Source organism: Aquila chrysaetos, chromosome 9 (assembly GCF_900496995.4).
Source record: "Aquila chrysaetos chrysaetos chromosome 9, bAquChr1.4, whole genome shotgun sequence".
NCBI lineage: Eukaryota > Metazoa > Chordata > Aves > Accipitriformes > Accipitridae > Aquila > Aquila chrysaetos.
The window spans coordinates 40,398,316-40,418,949 of NC_044012.1; the positions used below are offsets into that span (position 1 = coordinate 40,398,316).

The 20,634-nt window shown below is 45.2% G+C and overlaps 2 protein-coding genes across 21 annotated transcripts in view; both read right to left on the reverse strand.

Moving 5' to 3' along the window:
- Positions 1-1,945: 1,945 nt before the first annotated feature.
- Positions 1,946-15,536, reverse strand: ANHX (anomalous homeobox). 3 transcript variants are annotated; one of them, XM_041125682.1, is made up of 11 exons: positions 15,298-15,536; positions 14,376-14,626; positions 13,356-13,629; positions 12,590-12,714; positions 12,263-12,386; positions 10,832-11,018; positions 10,221-10,353; positions 9,664-9,947; positions 8,796-8,943; positions 5,306-5,393; positions 1,946-3,406 (listed from the first exon to the last, which is right to left on the reverse strand). In XM_041125682.1, the coding sequence occupies exons 1-11, from the start codon at positions 15,466-15,468 to the stop codon at positions 3,314-3,316; spliced, it is 1,878 nt and encodes a 625-aa protein (XP_040981616.1). In that variant the 5' UTR covers positions 15,469-15,536; the 3' UTR covers positions 1,946-3,313. The 3 variants fall into 3 exon arrangements, with proteins under 3 accessions (XP_040981616.1, XP_040981617.1, XP_040981618.1); XM_041125683.1 differs by lacking the exon at positions 8,796-8,943; XM_041125684.1 differs by lacking the exons at positions 1,946-3,406; positions 8,796-8,943 and adding an exon at positions 3,760-3,869.
- Positions 15,537-15,657: 121 nt separating this feature from the next.
- The window catches only part of DEPDC5 (DEP domain containing 5, GATOR1 subcomplex subunit), a 48,390-nt gene continuing 43,413 nt past the window's right edge, over positions 15,658-20,634 (reverse strand). For 16 of the 18 annotated variants that reach the window (XM_030024650.2, XM_030024646.2, XM_030024643.1 and 13 more), the window contains 4 exons: positions 19,681-19,852; positions 18,504-18,564; positions 17,348-17,430; positions 15,658-16,461 (listed from right to left, as the gene is read on the reverse strand). In XM_030024650.2, coding sequence (XP_029880510.1) covers positions 16,166-16,461; positions 17,348-17,430; positions 18,504-18,564; positions 19,681-19,852 — 612 coding nt within the window. In that variant the 3' untranslated portion in view covers positions 15,658-16,165. Of the gene's footprint in view, positions 16,462-17,347; positions 17,431-18,503; positions 18,565-19,680; positions 19,853-20,634 lie in introns of those variants that run through there. The other 2 variants (XR_005933115.1, XR_005933114.1) reach the window with 2 other exon arrangements.

Sequence of the window (20,634 nt, forward strand, 5' to 3'; positions counted from 1 at the left end):
CTACTGCACAGCTATGCATCCCATCTGTTCTAGCTCATGGATGGGGAAGCAGCAGCCTACCTCTGAACCCTGCTCAGCCACCTGTGACTCAGCATTGTCAAGTCCTGTGAGATCATCCGTAGGCACAGCTTGCAAATTCTTGTCCAAATGCAATTACCTCCGCAAAAGTGTTTTGTGCAGATTCAATATCCAGGTGGCACAGGGTAAAGATGCTAGTGGGCCAGAATATACTGGCTGTACTTCAACCACTTGACTTTACATCTCTTAAAGAGAAATACTTTTTAATTTGCTGGATTTCACATATCAAGCTTTGAATTATCTAACGTAAGTTTCCAGAAAAGTAATAAGTTATTTCATCTGGGAAATGACCTAGAAAATTCAATTGTCCTCCAGAGAACAACTGTGCCAAATTTGGAAATGAAATTCATCAAGTGAAGTGCAATAGAAAAAGCTTTAATTCTGCTTTAGCTGCAAAGCCTTGTTCAGATTTAAGTTTGGAAAAGACACTTGTCATTCTAGCACTCCTTAGGAATTCTGGTGAATTGATCCTCTTCTTTTTAATTAAAAAGTCAAAACAACTGCGTTCTTGAACTATTAAAAAGCTTACAAGGCCTTAGGACACTGGTATTGTTAAGATGGTAGAACAAAGGTCAGTTATTTCCAAAACCTAAATACCTGCACTCCCTAACATGGGTTGTTTTCTTAGAAAATAATCTACTTAATTTTGAATGACAGCTACCTCAAATTTCTATACAGGTGGAGTACTGTTAATCTAATCTTTCATCTTCCCTGGCAGGGAACAGCACTAAATATTTGAAAGGAGCTGAAATATGTCTCATTGTAAGAGAGGCATCATTCCTCTTTACTCCAATACATCAATCTTCAACAGCAGGGAAATGTAACCACCCTGGCTTTCATCCACATATATCACATACCATTGACTAGCTAAATCATAGTAATCGCAGTGACATGACGTATCATTAGGGGTGAGAATTAAAGTACCTTATTTGGGATCTCATACAAAAATCTATCAAGATCCAGTGTAAATTTTGCTATCGGGCTGCTGCTTCTGCATGAAAGCCGTTTCGCTATTTGGCACACGGCAGCGCCTTGTTTTCTTTCCACCACAGGCCGCAGAGAAGATGCAGCTCTTCACCACCACAGCGCAAACGCCTAGAAAATGGATTTTACGCAGCGTGGCTGGGATCGCGGTACCTTTCGCCTACCGTCAGCAGCAGCAGCAGCGCCGGGTGTAGCTGGCTCCTGCCTCGGAAGAGTTACTTTTCTCCCCTCTCCCGCCGAGCCCTGAGGCTCCCTCAGCCCAGGCTGCCGCGCTCGCTGCCCCTCCCCACCCCGCGCGGGCCGCCAACGGTCGCCGCGCGCGCCCGCCCCGCTGTTGCTACGGCTCGGCGGGAGGCGGCAACCAATCGGGGGACGGCAGGATATATTTGTCGCTGTTGCTACCGGCGCGGTGGAGAGGCGGACCAATAGGGAGGAAGCAGGAAGGCGGCGCGTGGCCGCCACAGCGGCGGGAAGAGCGCGTGGCCATGTTTGTCACAAGCGGCCACCGCGCCGGCCGAACCGAGAGGGGCGGTGAGGCGGGGAGCGGGCTTGTGGGGAAGGGGCGAGCGCGTCCCTCACGGGTTTCTGGGAGGGCAGCGGTCACCCGGCACCTTTCCTCGGATCCACCCAAGGCCCCATTGCTGAAGAAAACAAAAGTGTCAATGTATGCATAACCATTCCAAACGCTGCCGTTTTGAACACAAAACCTCCGACAACAAGAAAATGGCCTTCCGTGTGAGATCCACCAAAATAAAGGAAGTATCTGGGTCTCAACACACACAAGTCTGCCTAGGACAGCTGGTGCTAGGGTTTTAATATATAATTAAATACCACGTGTGAATAATCACACCCTTACCTTGAAAAATGAACCTTGGAGAAAGAGTCATTCATAACCTTTATTTGCTAACTTTATTACAAAAGGTACTGGAGACATCTACGTGTATATCAGGGCTGGAGTTCTGGCAAGGATTACCCCTTTTGCAATACAGATTTAAAAAACAGCAGTAATACTTAGGGGAAGATACCCAGAAGACTGCCCAATGACTTGCAGCATTAGTTTTAAACCTGCATCAAGGGTCTGCTTTGCTGCTCATGCCCCAGTGCTCTCATACGCAATTCTGCTTTTTAGTCTCCAAGAGAAAGGAAACAGGGCTCCTGATCCCTGAGCAGCGTGAGATGAAGGAGTGTAACAGGCAGCCTTGAGGCTGGGTTAAGTAAGGAAAAGTACCGGGCAAAAGGAACAGAGCTGCGCATGCTCTCCAGGAGAGCTGCAGTGAAACTGCTTACCCCCGCGGAGTAAGCAGCCTTCAGCCAAACACAGTATTAGCCCCACATTTCCTACAGCGTGCGGGAAACAGAGTCTGCACAACTCACACCGCTTTGCAGGGCGCTCGTCTGAATAGGATGTGCTCACCTGCTGCTGCCTGCTGTCAGACTGCTGCAGACCACCTGAAGGGTGACACAATTGCCTTGGCAGTTTCAGTCCATCTAGGTTTGGGGACTGAAAATAGATCAAGAGGGTTCAGCAGCTCCCACCTCCTCCGTTCATCCTTCTTTCCCAGGCAATCTGAGTTGCAGGTAGTATTAAATACTGACAACACTGATATGCTGTCCCCCAGTCCTGCAAGAAACATCGACTTTAGCACTGAAAATTCTGCCATGCTCCAGTTCATGTCATCTGTGGCACTACAGAGTATGGGATGCTCCAGAAGTTACACGTAGCAGTACAACAGAAATGCAGGGATAAGAAATAACAGTATTTACCAGCACTTAGCCAAGACCTTATTTTCCAGGCCTGAGAAAAAGTTAACTAATATCCAACCGCTAGGCAATGTAACTAAATTTTACTCTTTTTGAGTACAGGAGCTTCATTTACCTTCTTGATGTAATGAAACACTCAGATCTGACCAGTGCTACGGGTAGAAATACGTAACTGCCACAGAACCAGTGACTTGCTATTTTTAGCATCTACAGTGCAGCTTCAGAGTGCTCCAGTAAAAACCTACAATCCACAATGCACCTTTGGTTTCTTCTATCCTTTGCAAAATCCTTAATAAAACTGTAACTAAAACAAACTTTGTAACCATTAGAAGAAGTCTCCATCCTTCTACCTCACTCTCTATTCACCTCCATGTCAAACCCCTCATTCATTTAAAAAAAAAAAAAAAAAAGAAAGAAAGAAAAAAAAAAAGGAAAGGATGGGGTGTTTCCTGGAGAAGTGCAGACCACATTGAGCATCTCTGCAGGCAAGTCACATTCGTCCACCAGCTGAGAATTCAAAGAGCAGCCATGCTGCCCAGAATGTGTCGCTGGATAACGGGTCAGCAACTGGATTCTCCAGGACCTGAAAGACACAGGAAGGAATCAAAGCTTCACCACATACGATCTTTAATGATGCCGTTGCTCACAGTGGAAGAGCTCCTTTGGGCAGACATGCAGTGGCACAAGATTGTGCGATGGGAGGAAACGTCAGTGGTGAGGGCTGTGTGCATGAAGTGACAAAGTCCTTGTTCCCCTCTAAGTTCAGGACGTGGGTGTAAAAATTACAAGCACAATTAGTGCACAATTCAACTCTTAGTAATTCAGAGAAGAGCAATTCCCTTCCCTTTGCCCAAGGCATTGGCTCCTATAAAAGCAAGTAAAACAGAGGGTAAGACCAGAATTAAATAATTAAGAAGGGATTGATCACCTGAAGAAGGGAGCTCTGTTCAGGGAGAGAAAGAAATGACCCCAAAATGAATTAACTTTTGTTTGTTTGTTTGCTTGTTTTGTTTTTCTCTCATTTTGGCTCTGCTGGGATGCATTACCTTCGAAAAGCAAATTGAAAGTCATGTGTGGACAAAAGGAAGTGTACATATGCACCCCTGTGGTTCAGACATAGGAACCAAACATCTGCATATTCCTGCAACAAGCCTAGGGCAAGTTGATTCAGCAAGAAAGAGAGTGCCCAGGAAGTCTGTAGAATGCTGTAAGATCATTTACCCATTCCAGCTCTTCCCTTTCCTACAGCGCACATTAAAATATGCAAGAATTGCTTTTCTGAATTCCTGAACCGAGTAATTATTACAAACATTTGAAGATGTCCCCTTTTGACATCTGCAGGCATCACATGGTATCTTGCTCCCCAGCCCACATTGCACTGAGTGTCATGTTTCTATACCATTGCAAAATCAGTGCAAGAATGCAAAACAGCAAGATGAAAACTCTAGCTACAGAGACTGCATGCTCTGGAAATCTTAGAAAAGGCTCATTCATTATTAATGCCCAAAGCTTTCCTGCTCGTCTGGCTCACATTATGGCTGGTAAAAAGGCCACTTTCCAAGATACAGATCTTTATATTGATGCTTTCAAAGGCTCAAAAGAGGTTCTGTTACTGCCCTCAGAGCTGCAGCCGCTTCCTATAATGAGGCCAGCAGATATGGTCTCCTGCTTTTAAAAATCTCTTTAAAAGGTTTTCCCCAGCAGCTTACACTGCAAGAGAAACACAAATGGATAACTGATCAGTAGACCAACACATGTGAAGCCAAAAAATAGCTCAAGGTACAGTTTAGATAGGGCTTTCTTGGGTCCTATTTTTAAGTAACATTTAATTCACAGATGTGCTCCCACCCCCTTGAAAGCACCAGATTTCTAACTTCTATTCTCTACTGCCTTAAAATCACTGTGAGAAGGCATGCTGGCTGCATCCAGATCATGGGAGTAACTTCTTTTATCATTTCCTATAATAACACTGCTCTGCTATCAGCCATCTCGGAACAGTGCAAAATCCCTTTTCCTCAGCAATAACACAGACTTGGAAATGAAAATTACATGAAAGATTTTAAGATGTCTGAGAGAGTAGAGTCAAATTCTGCAGAACCCCTCAGAGGGGAGGGCCCTCAAGCAGCCATTTTCCTGTCATCTTCTTTCCACAATGCTAGGTGAGTCCTCCATTGCTCAAAATTTAAATGACACTTTGGATCTGCACAGGTTGCTTTGGCTATCATTTCAATGACACATTTAGTAAAATCAGGGTCTGATAAGCAATCCAAGTGGAAAAAACAACAAAAACACCTCTCCTCCTAGCATCTGCTGGATGCTACCCAGGGAATGCTCAGTTTGCTCTGAACTGGATTCTGCTTAGATCAGACATGTTTCATACTAAATACGATGTGAGGTTTGACATCTCCTGTGTGAGAGCTACAGCTGGATAGTGTGTATAGGGCTGAGCTCCTTTCTCTGAACATTAGGTGTGTTCTTTTACCTGGCTTTGTCCCAAGGCTTGGCTTTGTTCCATGCAGGGTGCAGAAACAGGTGGGCACTGAGGCTTGCCAAACACAGTCTGACAGGAACTGGAAGAAAATATGATATACAAATGCATTTGTATTTATGCTCTACTCACTACTTACTGTAATGTTTTGCAGCAGGACAAGAGGGGCTGTTGGCAAGACTACTCTTTCAGCAGAGCTCCATTAAGCTGTCTGCTAACCTGCCCCATTTCTCCAAATTGTTATGGCCTGAATATACAGATTCTGCCCTGGGAGGACTAGCCTGACCAGGAGCAGTATAGACATCTCGATTTGCAACTTCCCTTATGCCCTCAGAACACTCTCCATAAACAAGGAGAAGTCTACCAAAATGTGTCTCTCCTGGAACATGTTTTAAAAAACACAGATCTTAAGAGTCAAAACAGATAAACATGTGGCTTTAGACATAGCCACAACATTGGCTACGATTCTATTATAGCTTTTCAAGGCCGCCAGTCGAGACTCTGGGGACATAGCTTCCCCGTCTGCACCTCCCTTGGGGGCTCTGCCAACATCTCGAAAGAGGTCATAGTCTGCGGGCACTGGGTCAAGTAGGAGACACAGGGTACCTGACAGTGGGATGTTCTCTCCCTTTATCACCAACTCAAAGGTATCTATACTCCAGCAACACTGTCCATACCGCACCCAGAACAGCCCAGGGTATGAAGGGCCACACAGGCCCAGACCAAAGGTGCCAACTAACAGAGCATAGGAAAAAAGTACAAGAAACAGGGCAAGTGGTCAAGTTGCCCTTCCTTAGAATACCCTCCAGGTTCCAGCAATCAGTCTTGGCACTCCTCTGCTGGAGACTGCATTCAGGCAATTACATGTACTAACGACAAATGGATTCAACCCCCTGCCCCCCAAGAATTTGTCTCATCCTTTTTCATAGCCCACTTACACTGACAGGCACAATGCCCTTAGCAACTAATTCTGCGATTTAATTAGTCTACATGCCAAAAAGTAGCCTCCTCATGTGCGTTTTGAACTTGCTGTCTGCCAGTGTCAGGGTGCTGGGTTATCCAGAGGGGAGAGCCTAACAAGCAGGAAGATTCCTAGCACTCCAAGCTAGAATCCCCAAAAGGCAGGCAGAAGCGGTAAGCTGCAATGAACATCTCAGCACTGATGTTTTCTAAATCAATATGCTGGCTCACAAATGCAGTCTGTCTTGCTCCGTAGAGTTCAGTGTGCTTTTCTGTTTGAAATGGGAGGCACGAGAGAGTTATATTCTGCATGAACCATTAGCTGGGCTACATTCCACCTGTCCCAACTCAAGGAGTGAGGAGGATACACCACCACTATCTGTAAAAGCGAGCATCTGTTTGGTGTCCACAGGGACTTCCAGTTCACTAGCTGGATCAAATTCTCCTGTCAGGCAGCAGGAGCAGATGGAGACAGTCAGCTTCCAGCCTGGTTCCCCCTCACACTCCCACCTCACAGTCCTGTAGATCATAAGAGGTTTGGATACAGCCCAAATGCATAGGACCGACTGTAAAAAGCCCATTAAAGAAATCAACAGGAATTGTTCTAATAAGCTTTCAGGCCAAGTCCTTTCCAAGTAGGCACCTTTAAAAATGAGACAAGCAGATTAAGGGTCCTTTGTCTGACTTGTAGCTCTACCCCTGCACTTACAAAGTAGGGAGCCACAGGTGCTGGCAGGGCAGTGAAAGCATAACACTAAGTCCACTCCAGGTGGGTGACCTTGGCTAAATAATTTCCTTCTCTGTGCTTTACTCTTATCTGTAAAGCGGGGATAACTTCACTGCCCTCTCTTTCCAGGATAGCAACACTCATTCCCAGATGAGTGATGCTCATTGCAACATTACGGCTAAAGATGACTCTGGTGACACCATACTTCTCTCTAATCCGGTAACTCTGTTAGAGGGCTCTGCCCGATAACAAAAGTGATCCTCATTCATTGCCATTCACTGAGCAGTGATCTTACCCAAGACTATCCACACAAGGTCTCCCAGTTCTCTAGAGAGAAATTGCAAAAAGGGCCTAGATGAAATTGCAGCCTAAGCATCACTCATTTCTAGAGATCGATGTTCCATAGCATTCATGGTATTTTGGGGAGTTCAAGGTTTTGGGGGGAGCTGGACCAGGCCACTAAACAGGGTTTATGAATAGAGTTCAAATAACTATATCCTCACCAGAAGGTGTCAACGAAGGAGCAAGTCCTGCCCCTGCCAGGAATATGATAAAGGGTGTGTGGATTCCTGGCACAACTGACATACCCAACAAGGAGACATTCACCATAGATTTCTGCTACTGGCGGAACATATTTTAAAAATAAACATGAGCTCACTCTAGAGTCAGAACATACAATTTTAAATCCAGCCAAAATATTGCCAGCAAGCCTCATTGATCTTTCATGACCTTTAGCCACTGTTTAAAACTGTGAATCCTAAAACACAGACTGAGGTGGGTTTACAATGCCCAGACCTGGGTTCTCCTCAGCAATTCACAGCGAGGAGTCTGACACGAATGTGAACAACTGTAGGCACCAAGCCAACTGGGAAACAGGGGTAAAAGGCAGAAATGTTTTTAGCAGGGAACTGGGAGGTGAAAACCCACTGATCTTTATCTCCAGTGAATCACTGCCTTCCCTTGTTGCTTGACAAGCCACAAAGCCTGTCTGTGCCTCTGCTTCCTCATCTATAAAGTGGGAATAAAACTGCTTCTACCTACCTCTGACATATTATTGACAGTATCAAGCAGAAGGGTTATGAAATGGGGATACTGCTCCTGCTCTGTCTTGCAGATCAGTAAATTAAAGGAACTTCATAATGTCTGCTTGGCAGTTTTTATTTTTATGTAACATTATGGAAGTTGTATAACATACGGAAGATGGCACAGATTCTTGTTGTTTTGCATTCTGTGAATTTATCTCAAGTCCCAGAGAAAACCCGCAGCCTGAAACATTTGTTGCAGGTGGAAAACAGAAAGACAGAACAGTGCCTGTCTTTCTCTCTTCCAATTTGGAAAGCTTGCACTATGGAATAATCTTGTCATGAGGTTATGAAGCTACAAAAACTATTTTAGGATTAAGTATGGGCCCTACCAACCCAGCCCACAGCATCAGCTCTCACTGGATCAGTACGGGATATGATTTTCTGCCAAAAAGAAAAACGGGCAAATAGCTTAGAAGCTAAACCTGCTTTAAAGAGAGGGGTTCATATCTTTTCTGATGAGACTGGCCCTGAATCTCCATTGTGCCACCACCATAAAACACACATACATTTATACAGCTTTTCCTATTTCCACTGCACAGATATAAATATCTGCAAAATATGATGGACACAAGGAGAGTCAGGCCCCTGGAATGAGATGCATCACTACACTCTTTCTGCAACCCTCTTCAACGCAGGGATCAGGACAAGGCTAGATCCACAGCATCACTGTTATTCCTGCCTTTAAGAAGCCCAGTGCTTTCCACTACTTTACCTGTGGGGAAGAATAGATTCCAGGGTCCCTAGCTGTCCTTCTCTAAGGATGAAGCTTTCAACCTCTAAATCTGACTGCTGACTGAGTCTTCCTGAACTGGCCTCAATACAGCCACCTTGAGGGACTCTGCTCAAGGGAGCTCTGATACCTGCTGAAATAAACACCCGTATTAAAGACAATTACAGATAACATGACCCCAACCTCTGACCTAGCTATTCCTCCCCTCCTTGCTCCACATTCACCAGCGGCTGGGTGAATGGCAGTCACAGCACTTTCTGTTCTGTGGACCTACAGCAAAAGCAGGTGGACATCACTTACGTATCCTATCAAGGCTATTCTGAAGAACACGGAGAAGAAAAGAGATGGTGGGAATGCTGAACAAGACTGGACAGGAAGGAAACAGAGGAGAGAGAAAGAAGAGGAGGAAGGGAACTGAGAATGTGTTGCTGAAGACAAGCACCATGTCACAGTTAAAAAGTTCCCAGCCTCTGCTCAGGCAATCTCTTAAGAATGACAGGCATTTAAAAACACAAAAGCTTGCAAATTGACAAGGTGAGCACACAACACCTGAAGGGAATCTTCCAATGGAAATGCTAAAAGGAATCCACCTTGCTGGAAAAGTACTATCTTACGGAAGCAGTTACTGTTTAAGCAAAAGAGTAAGTAAGAATGTCTGTTTCAACGCCTTAAATCAACAGGTTTTCTTCATTGAGCTACTATGGGAGCAGAACTCCAGAGCTCAAGATAAGCCCTGCTCCCATTTGTCATGACACTGGAAAGCCACGTAAGCGAGCAAGAGTATTTACAACAAAGGCAAGAGAAGCTTGAAAACTCTTAAGGTCAACGATCTGGGTGCAGTTTTACTAACCTTCTATACTTGGGGTCCACATTGAGCCAGAGACTCCTCTGGCGCTGCAAGGGGCCTGCCACATAGCCAGTCGTTCATCTGGGAAGCTAAGGGACCCACAAGAGCACAGGACAAAGTTATCCAGCTGGGGGCTGGCATCAGAACTGCTTGCTACTTCTCTGTGCTGCAGGACAGCAGAGTTAAAGCAGGTTCCTGGTTCCAGCATAGCCTCAGTGCAAAAAGCTACAGGTTGTTCAGTGTTGTGAGCGGTCCTTCCTTCATACAGCTCACTGCTCTGCATAAAGCTGTAATGATGGAGAAAACAAATCAGCCAGACATACTGCTTTGCAAAGAGGGAGGATGCCCCAGCTAAATCTTCGAATCCTGCCCTTGACAGCTGGGAGATGAACTGCTAGATGCTCTGACTGCCTTATGCTGGGCATGGACCATTCCCATCTATGGAGTCACAACTCCTAAGTGATGTCCCCTGGGAACTGACATGAAAGTCAGTTCCATGAACAAGTTTAAAGGTCGCTTCATCTCTGAACTGTCACTTTAAAGACCTTTTCATACATCACCTGGATTCCAGCATCTTTAAATAAGTTCCTCCAGGAGGCTTATCCAGATCTGCAGCTGACTGCTCCCACCCTGGGTCACAGGGCACAAGAGTTATCTCCATTTGCTCAGAGCCGATGCCTACACAAGATCCATCTGAAAGGTGCAGGCCGGGCAGGTGAAAGAACACTAGTTACTCCAAAAAGCAATGAAACAAGTCTAATTTGCCAAATGTAGCAAGACCCTCTTATTCCCCATGACTGAAGTTTGGTCAAGATTCTGTGAAGGGGCATGGAAATACTGGGTTTTACCGGAGTACTGCCCTGATACCAGAATCTGAGAGCTAAAACCTGCTGCCTCCCATGTACTTGCTTTCATTTGGTGCCCCTTCTGAGATGGGCATCTCTTCACCTGTCCTTGCACAGGCATTGCAAATGTTTGCTCCTTCGATGGAGTGATAGCCTCTAGCCAAACAATGAGGCACTCCACTGAAGTAGAGACCTCCGGTGTCCACTCGATCCATCAGCATATAGATGCTGTTCTGGAGAAGGAGTATCCTTCCCTTCCTGAGGGAATTTAAAATTGTTTTTCAGCTTTCTGGACCACACCCTAAGCCCATTAGGAAGAGACGAACCTTCAGTTTGTGAAATGTAGGATCCTTTATCCTGCTGCTCCTTTGTGTGGTAACTCAAAGCCCTCTCAGGACATGAGCTGTTGAGCTTTTCTGTACGAGGGAGGCAGGATTTTTGACGTCGTCGATAATTTGCAAACCAATTATAGACCTGAGTTGGCTGCAGGTTCATGTCCCGAGCCAATCCTTCCTGCAAACCCAGGTGTAGGGAGAAATCAATGGAAAAAGAATAAACCACATCCGAATAATCAGGCTTTTCCCTTCAGTTCCAAAAGCAGCCCAGCAAAAGAGCTTTCAAACCCAAGGACATTTGTTCACTAGGTCTCCGATAAGTCTATGTGGATCTCATCGAGACCAATTTATAATCTCAAAAGAGTTGTTGGAAAACACATTCCACCCTGCTCCCCTAGTCAATTTGTTTGCTAAAGGAAACCACATACTACTATTTTATATCGCCATATTTAAATGTAAAACCTCACCAAAGCATGCTCTTCCCACAGAACGACAGCTTCACATCACTAACATGACACTAATGCATTTACCACATTAAATAGTTTTCACAAACTGTGAGCAGTATAAACATCTGTATCACGTTCACAGAAAAATTTCTGCTGTATTAAACTGTTAAATAATAGATCACATAAGTGAAGAACGTATTGGGAAAGTCATGCATAAGTGATCATTGTATCCTGACCTTTTATCATGCAACCTCATTATGCTCCCAATTCAGATTGGTTTTTTAAAATGAAAATTTGGAAGTTGTTGCTGCTTTGTGAAGAAAGTAAGAAATAAACCATCTTCACATTGCAGAACTATTCCGCAGGCCATTCTGCCTCATATAAGAAGGGTGTTAGAAAAATTGAGCACCACAGAGGCAGACTTTAAAGTCTGAAGCCTTCAACTTGCAAGGTAGTAATCAACAAGGATTACTAAATTAGTTCACGTCACTTTCATTACAAATACGTCCCTGTCCAAATAAGGTAGATGCATGCATACATCAACACAGCCTATCGCATTTTCAAACTCTGTGAATCTAATGTGATAAGTCAGTACAAAATATATTCTGGTAAGCAAACTGCAATTTTGTACAGGCTATAACTCATTCAAGTCAGAACTGTTTATTGCTGTAATACAGCTCTTCTGAGTGATGGTTGTTTTGCTGCCTATGCTCAATCACTACATAATTAGAACGGTTAACGGCCCAGTGAGGAACTTACTTCCCCTGATCTTTAGTCCAAAGCAAGTGAGATTACTTAGCGTCAACTTGAAGATTTTTTTAAAGAAACCTTTAGGAAAAGATCAAATATGGGAAATCGGAGCCTCACTGGGGCTTCTGAAAGCAAGAATTTAGAACGAAACCAGTTATAGAGCCCTGATTGCAGAGTTCTGCTTTTCTGTGACTAAGAGACTTGACTGAAAGTAGCAAATCCCTACCCGCTGTTTCTTGTTTGGATTTGTTGTCACCTCTGCAGCAAACCTGCGCAGTTGCTGGCGTACTTCATCTGAATAATTTCGATTCTTCAAACCTTCAGGACAAAGGGAAATAGGCGGAGGATTCCTGTACACAGGAGAAAACAGGATTAAAAAGGACCCAAAAAGAGTCATTCACATTCATGGGAATTTTCTCACATTGCCACAAGTGGTCAAAGTGCCAAGAAAAACCTAGCTCCAAGAAGCAGCCATCCTGAGATGCAAAAACAGCCCCTGCATCTGCTAACTACAGCAGAGAAAAAAAAATTCCATCTCCCCACACCATGGTACCTCTTCCTGCAACGGAATTTCTGCAGTGGTGTCAGAAAATCCGTGTGGTGTTTCTCCATAACCCTCTGGTAGTGAATCTCATGCCAAAGTTGCACCAGCTCCTCCTTCTCTTCAGCCTTGCAATACTAAAACAAAACAGTATGTAAGCAAACTCTTTCCAGGTAGTCAGTCAGGCTCCCTATAAAATAGGAGAAAACCCTGAACAACTAGAAACTTACTCAGAGATTCTTACTGGTTTGACAACGCTAGTAGCATTATCCAAGTATATGGTTCACTGTACTTTCTCTAATGTACACAGGGAGTTGCCTGCCTAATTCCTTCTTTTCCCCTGGTGAAAAGGGCTACGTTACCAGATCTAGAGACCAAAATCCCTCACCTTGAGTGGTGTCCCCCAGCCTTCCTCATGTCTTCCCATCCTGGTAAGCCCTCTAAATTTGGCCTCCCTAAGGCTTTTATGTCCTGAGCCTTAAGTTTGTGAAAAACTCCAAGAACCACCACACTAGAGAACAAAAATCCTGCTTTCACAAACTACAACCAACCCCCTAATCACCCAATTACCTTCTTCCCCTTGGCTGATTGATAGTAACCACCTACAGCAAAGGCTTTATCCTGTGTTTCAGGTCAACCAACACACAGATATCACCTTCCACAGCCGTACGCCAGCTGGAAATGCTCCACGTGCTGCAGTTCAGGTACCTCTGCACTAACTACTATTTTTCTAATAATGATTTTTTTCTCCATGAAGAAACAAAGAACACATCCCTACCTCCACGAGTCTGCAGGCTGTGTCATGCTGCCCATTATGAATATGAACGAACACGCAAGCTCGGACAACATGGATGTTAGTGAGAAAATACATCTTGTGTTTGCATCCCATCATGGCCCCAACCAGCTTCTCCAGACTAGGAGATGAGCTCTGGAGGTCCTGGCAAAGCTGTCCTGCTAGATCCAGCAGCTTGGCAGGTGGGGGGTCCTTGTTTTTATTCCTGTTTAACATGGCCATGAACCGCTTCATCCTTACGTCCTGTTGGAAGCTTCTTCTATGCAATGCACAAAGTTGTGGTTAGATAAAAACTATTATCTCCTATTTTTAGCTTCTATGGTATGCTTTTTTGTTGTTTGTTTAAAGGAAAGAAATTCACTGTGCTGTTAAAAGCAGCCTGAGGACCTCAAAACACTTAAAATAAAACCAGACCTAAAGCAGCCCTGAAAGGCTAAAGCCACACCAGGTTTGTAGTTGAGAAAACTGAGCTCAAAAAGACACGTTAAACTTGCCCCAAAACTTGGGAGACTGAAGAAGGAGGCCAAAGCAGGAGGGCTGCTGTGGGGACCCACACGCTGGGCTGGCCCCAGTCTTCCCCGCTTTGGTCTGTGCGCACAGCTGGGGACACTGGGGTGCTGCAGAGCTGCCAGCACCGCCCCCCCCCCCCCCCCCCCCGCCATGTGCCTCCAGACCCTCCGCTCCTGTTTGGATCAGGTACCCCCATATCCAAATCATAATATGACGCTTTACATCCTCTGTTTACAGGTTAAAACTACCAGAACATGAAGCCCAGAGACATTCAGGTGAAATTAATGAGTTTTTTTCTCCAAAATGGCATGGGACAGGCCAGGAGCAGCCGGCAGTTACAGCAAAGTGTAACTCAAATGACCGTCGGGACAGTTTTTCGCCCATTTTCCAGGGGAAAGGGGGCCGGCGCGATGCCCGGTGGGTCCCCTCGGGGACACCCCACCCCTGGGCCAACCCCAGCCCCACCGGACAAAAGGAGGAAAAGCTGTTAAATACCTGCGAGGTTGAGGAGCACGGACACCCCCGGCAGCCCCCGTCCCCTCCGGAGCCCGCCCCGGCTCCCCGGCCCCTTCCTCCCGCGGCGAAGCGCCGGGCCCCGGTACTTGCCCGCCGGGCTCCGGAGGAGGGCGGCGGGGGGTCCTTCCCTCCCTCCCTCCCCTGCGCAGGGAAAGGCCGGGCTGCGGGACCCTGGGAGCGCAAGGCCAAGGGCTGCAGCCAGCCGAAACCTCACCCTTGTCCACGGCCTCCTGCGGGGGAGGGAAGGAGGGAGGGAGGGAAGAGCTTTGCAGCCTTAAAAACGATCCCGGTTTGCAGGTGCGGAGCCTCTGGTGGCCTCCGGGTCCTTGCACGGGGGGGGGGGGGGGTGTTGCAGGGCTGCCCCTGCAAGCCACCCCCGCCCCCCCCCCCCTTAAATTGCTTTGACAAAGCAACTGCTGCCTGCACAGCTACTTCCATAGTAAAAATGATGTAGAATAGAAGGCAGCAAGTTGCTTTCATAGTAGAGAGTATTTTTGAAGATGTTAACGGGGATCAGGCGTGCACTGGTAATTTTGACATGCTTAGATGAACTGAATGAAGAGGCATGCAGCTCAAACTCACCTTTTCTAGGTGGGTGCTGTCTAATAACAGATGAGTCATCCAGACTCAGTTTAGGGGATAAAACTGAAGCAGCAATGATTTTTTTCTTGAATCAGGTCTGAACACCACTGTGAATGTGTCAGCCCTCTGCTGACTTCAATTTAGCGAGGACAGATAACAATAGTAACGATCTCGCAGCAGGAGTCAACAGCCCCCCCCCACGCACAGCACTCCCGGGTGCGGGTCCTGAACCTGCCCTGAATCCACATTTAAATAACTACCTCATGCCCAGGCCATGCGCCATATGCGAGCTTTCTCTGCAAAGACAAAGACTACATACTTGAGCGTAGGCATCTTCATTTTGCTGCATGCAGACATATCCTAAAAATCTGCTCATAATCCTCCTTGTTCCTCCAATCGGCAGCATCTCGTGTTCAGTCGGCCTTGAGTTCTCCTTAGGCTTGGATGCTGGCCTTGCAGGACAGTGACTGGCTTCTTGCTCCTGCTGCATGACACTGTTCTAGATCCAGAGCTGGAGACAGAAAGTCCTGGATGCTTAAAGGACAAAGCCCCACCACTGAACTTCAGGCATTTCATTATCATGCTGAACATAAGCAGCAGTATTTCCTTTTGGCAATTATTCTCCTTTACTCCCCGATTCTGTACTGCTGTCTGGAGTTACAACAAAACATCAGGTCACTTGATTTTCTGCATTTTTACTTATTTACATGTATGAAATTTAACAAGTGTGTCTCACATTTTATCTTACATATTCACACAATCAGGTACACCTCAAAAGGGAAAGAGGCAGGCTGCTGTCAGGCACATCAGATGCAAACAGCACCAATCATTTCCAATGACTGTAAGCTGCTACCATCACACTCTGTGCTGAACCTAACTGCCCTTGAAACCCACTTGCACTCTCCCTCCTTTTACCTCTGCTCTAACTGAAGTTTTGGCAATCGAAGACTGCAGCTACTTGAAACCAAGCTGAGGTCAGGTGATAGATATTGGCAAGCCAAGAGCTCAGATTCTTTTTCCAAGGGCTTAATCAAATTCTGTTGAATATCAACAGCATTATTGATCAGGTCCTCTTGGAGCCTCAAGATGAATCCAACAGAGAGGCTCTTTTCCAGTTATCCTTCACCTCTACTTCCTTGCCACAAGGTAAAGCTTCTAGCTGTCTCCCTAAGAGATACAAGCCTGTTTCATGGAGCACTAGCATGCATTTTATCTAGACAATCAGTCCAGAACAAAACAAGCCGGCTATCTTTGTTCCAGCAGAAGTCTGTAAAGTCTTTTAGCAACCGATCAGCAAACTTCTCATCCCCAGTGGCACTGGACCGCCACGTTTTCGTCAGCATGGTGTTGTAGGCCCAATTGTAGCCAATGCGTTCTTCACAAAACATGTTCTGGTTGGTGGAGCTAGTGGAGTTGCGCCGGCGCCGCTGCTGCCCACAAGAAAATTTCCGCTTGGAATATGGTAGCTGCAAAAACACTGTCCCTGGAGGAAACAGACAGGACTTTAGTCTTAGGCAGACCTAAGTCCCTACAAGTGGTAGCTGACTCATTAAATTCTGAAACGGAAACTGGACTGAGTTTCATTTAATTGCCTTTTAGCAAGATAAAATGCAATACACTTTTCCTCCTTCGCTTTTACATGCTACTTCTTCCTGCAAATTACAACACTGGGGGAGAGCACACTTAGTCTTGCCTTTCTCTTGGTAGAAGGGAACGAAGCAAAGATGTAGGCTCTGATCCATCTTTCTAACTTCATATCAATTTCCATTCTCTTCTGCAGTTTTCCAAAAGTTGTCTTCCTCATGTCTTAGCAACCCCTCTGAACATACTAAGTTATTTTACTTTAATATGCCATGCATGGAGCTTAGTTAGAAGTGCTGATAGATCACCATTTATGAAAAATAATAATGACAGCAAGTAGATCCTAAGTATTTCATCTATCTCCCACACAGTGTGCATGGGTAGAGATGCATCTACAACTGACCTTAAGCATGAGAACAGAACACTGACTTGTCCCAACACCTTTATCTCCTTCTGGCTTCTAGATACATATTTATTTATACTGCATTTGGAATAAGCTCTGCCTTTTTTAATTTTTTTTAATTTCTCCATCTCCTGGAAAGAAAAATTTCAGAGACACTATAAAGCAAGATTTCAAACCAATGCCATTGATTAGCAGCAACACTTCATGCTTTTCATACTGCCTTTCCAGTTTTCTGGTCTGTGTTGGCTGATACACCTACTTGTCATCTGACTGGGGACATAATGAAGACCAACATCACTGACACAAAACACAAACTCCACATAAAATCGTTCTTTTGTTTATAATAGCCTCCTCCTTGCCCCAAAGCCTGCCAAGTATTGCTCACCTGTGACATGGATATACTGGGGCTTGTTCTCAGCTGGGAAGTTGAATGCAGAGGCTGAGTATTTATCTTGCACAAATCCAAATCTGGAGAAACAAACACCAGGAATTAAAAAAAAGATAGAGAGCCACTCCAGCTAGGATTCCTTCAGCCCAAGGCAGGAGCACCAGGGAAAACCTTCCACTATCACAAAGGCTCCCTCTTCTTATGGCCTGAAGGCAAGGGGAAAAGGGATGAAGAGAGCTGAGCTTCTCCAAATATTCTCCGCCCCTGCTAGGCACAGTGTGAAAGCTTGTAACTCCACACTGATCTCTGTCCTAACTCGTGACGGAAACAAGAGCACCAGTAGCTCAGTTTGGGAGGGCACTGAGCAGTCTCTGACAAAATGGGGCAGCTGCACATGAATGAGGGAAGAGTGATAGTCAAGACAGACATTCCTTGGGTATGTTTCAAGCTGTTACATCGGTTTTTTCATGCTGGGCAATATTCCACGCAGAACTTCAAGCAGCTCACCTGACAGTTCTTTGCTGTTTGTAGAATACTTGTTCCTCTCCTGCTTTCTAAGCTAATGAAAGCTTATTTCCAAGCTAAACTCCATTACAAAAGGCAGTCTCTCTGTCATGAAAAAGACCTTGGCAGCAAGACCATGAAACAAACTGGCAGCTCAAGCACACAGAGGGGTTAGGCTAGGTAGTATGCAAAGTTTCCAACAATTCCTTCTTAAACTGGGCCCAACCTCCTATATACCACTCCCATCCCAGTCTCCTGGCTATTGTCAATCATTGATCGTCATCCAGTTCAAGACTGTTAAGTACACGTGAAGGAAGTAACCGTCCCTTCTCAGAAAGAAGTCTATTTACAGTCTATCTGCTAACTTAGAAAAACAGGGCACCTTCCAAAGGCAATGCCCTCCCTATGAGGAGGGTATGGTTTGCTAATAAGTGACAGGCTGAAACACTATCTACGTGCCCCTTGTACCCACAGAACCACCTCCAGACATTCTAGTTATATTTTAGTCTAATAATCTGCAAGCAGACTTCAGAGAGGCAGATGGCACAGAACCCATGCGAGTCAGGAGTGACTGTTCAGCACAGGTCTTCATCCTACATTATTACCAAGGTAGACATGAACATTTCAAGTCATTCTGCTCTGTACATACCTGTGTGCTATTGCTTCCTGAAGGAGATGCATACGGTCCCAGTATGTTTCTGGTTCGAAGCCTGAAACAAACAAAAAGGTAACAATTACCTAGTAAAGCCACTTTATTTCTTTATTTTTCAAGACTTCAGTTTTCCTCAGAAGACCTCTGTGCACTTTTTTCTAGCCATTTCTTTTAGTCACGTTTTTTCTGTCAGCTGTCCCTTGAATGCCATCTTATTAGAGACGTGACTTATACACTCCAGTTGCAGATTCATCCCCGAATTTAGCTTTTGTGTCTCTTGAGATGAAGGAGAGGAACATATTGGGGTGTGCAGGAGGGGGCAAGGAAGGAGAGTGGGCTGCTGTGTATCACCACAGGGTGGTCTGAAAATACTTAGTTCAAAGTCAGGGGAGCTATGGTGACCTCACAGCATATGGATTTGTCACTGATTGTTCTACATTTACACCTGGAGACTGGGTCAAACCTTAATGAAAACAAAGAAAACCATCATCTTTACCATTTTAAAACAGAGCCTTTTGCTAATTGTCTCTTCTCATGATGCAATTTTGTCTCTCCCTGCATGGGGACACAGTTCTCTGAGCTTCCACCTGAGACCTACCACAACAGCATTACTCAAAAAGGCGAGGTCACATTGCAGAGAAGGAGATTGCACTTTCTAGCTCTTAATCTCATGTGCAAACACTCTTACCGTGAATGTAACCATGGCAACAAAAAAAAAAAAAAAAAAAAAAGAGAGAGGATGGCAGTCATGAAAGCCTAATCTCACTGAGGGGGAGAATAAACAAATGCAGGATACAAATGCAGAGCAGCGGTGGGCACGGTCTACCAGCAAGACAGACTTACAGTATAGCATCATGTCAAACAATAACTACTTGATATAGGCTCTATAAGGGTATGCAACATTATGGCAACAAAGACCACTGGGGAGACAACCTTTCCTGTGCCTTGGTACTTCTTGCTGCCAACTTCATAACACTGTTGCATGCGGATTAGCCTGCCGGCACAGCCGCCTCTGATCACCACCTATCTGAGGATGGCTGCTGAAAGGTAGAAACAGGCCCTTCATCCAGCTAATGCATGTCTGGTAAATGAGGTTCTTCACATCAGCTACATGCCAGAAGGGACCTGCTTGCAGAAAAGTATACGAAGGGGTAAACCAAAGAACATTTCTTACCATCAAACAAATGCTCGCTACCCTCCTTCAACAAGCAGCTAACATTGAGTGGGATGAACAACTGAGCTCGAAGTGGGTCTCCGTATAAGTAACTGGGCAAAGCAAATGGGCCTTCCAAGACTGGAACTAGCAAGAAACCACAGGATGTGGCTTTCCGATGCCAACCCTGAACCTGAGAAAAGATTCAAACAATGAATCATACAACATATGCCAAACTGAAGAAGGGCACTTACGTGCATAGGGGCAACTTATTCCCCGAGAATAGATCAGACATGCTCAATTCTCCACAGGCTCAGCTTGCTTTGCATGGCAAGCACACAAGCGTCCTTGTAAGCAAAGCAGTACAAGCACAAGACATCAGGCTTTCCTTTCTGAAGTGCCACATCGATCAGAAAGCACTTTAAAATAGGACATTTTTCAGGAACTGATTCAGCCTACTTATCATCAGTGGCTAAGCACTGCTGCTTTACTGGAACAGTGCAATAGATTTTGAACAAAAGCAAAAACAATCACCTAGTGCTATCTGGCTGGGTGGGGTAAAACCTGGTGTTAAATAATTTGAGTTTTACAGAAGCTACAAAGGGGAAAACAAAAAAAATCTAAAATTAAGAAGTGACACAAACCACTTGCATTTCAATTCAAAATGTTTTCAGCAAGGTAAAAAAAAAAAAAGCTAAAAAGTATTGCTGAACAGGAAGAACACATTGCCTGGAAAAGCCCTGTCATGAAAGCAATTCCACTGAGATTTAAAGTTTTCAGGTTTGGGGATAGAAGGAATGCAATGTGAAATAGATTCTTTTCCAAAGACCCAGCTCAGGGCTTAAGATTTGCCTAAGGGGGACTTAAATTTATCACCTTGACCTGTACTGATCTCTGCATACTGTGCATGAAACCCACTAAAAGCAGAACACTATCCTCCAGACAGAAGGACTATAGATAGCATGATAAATGATG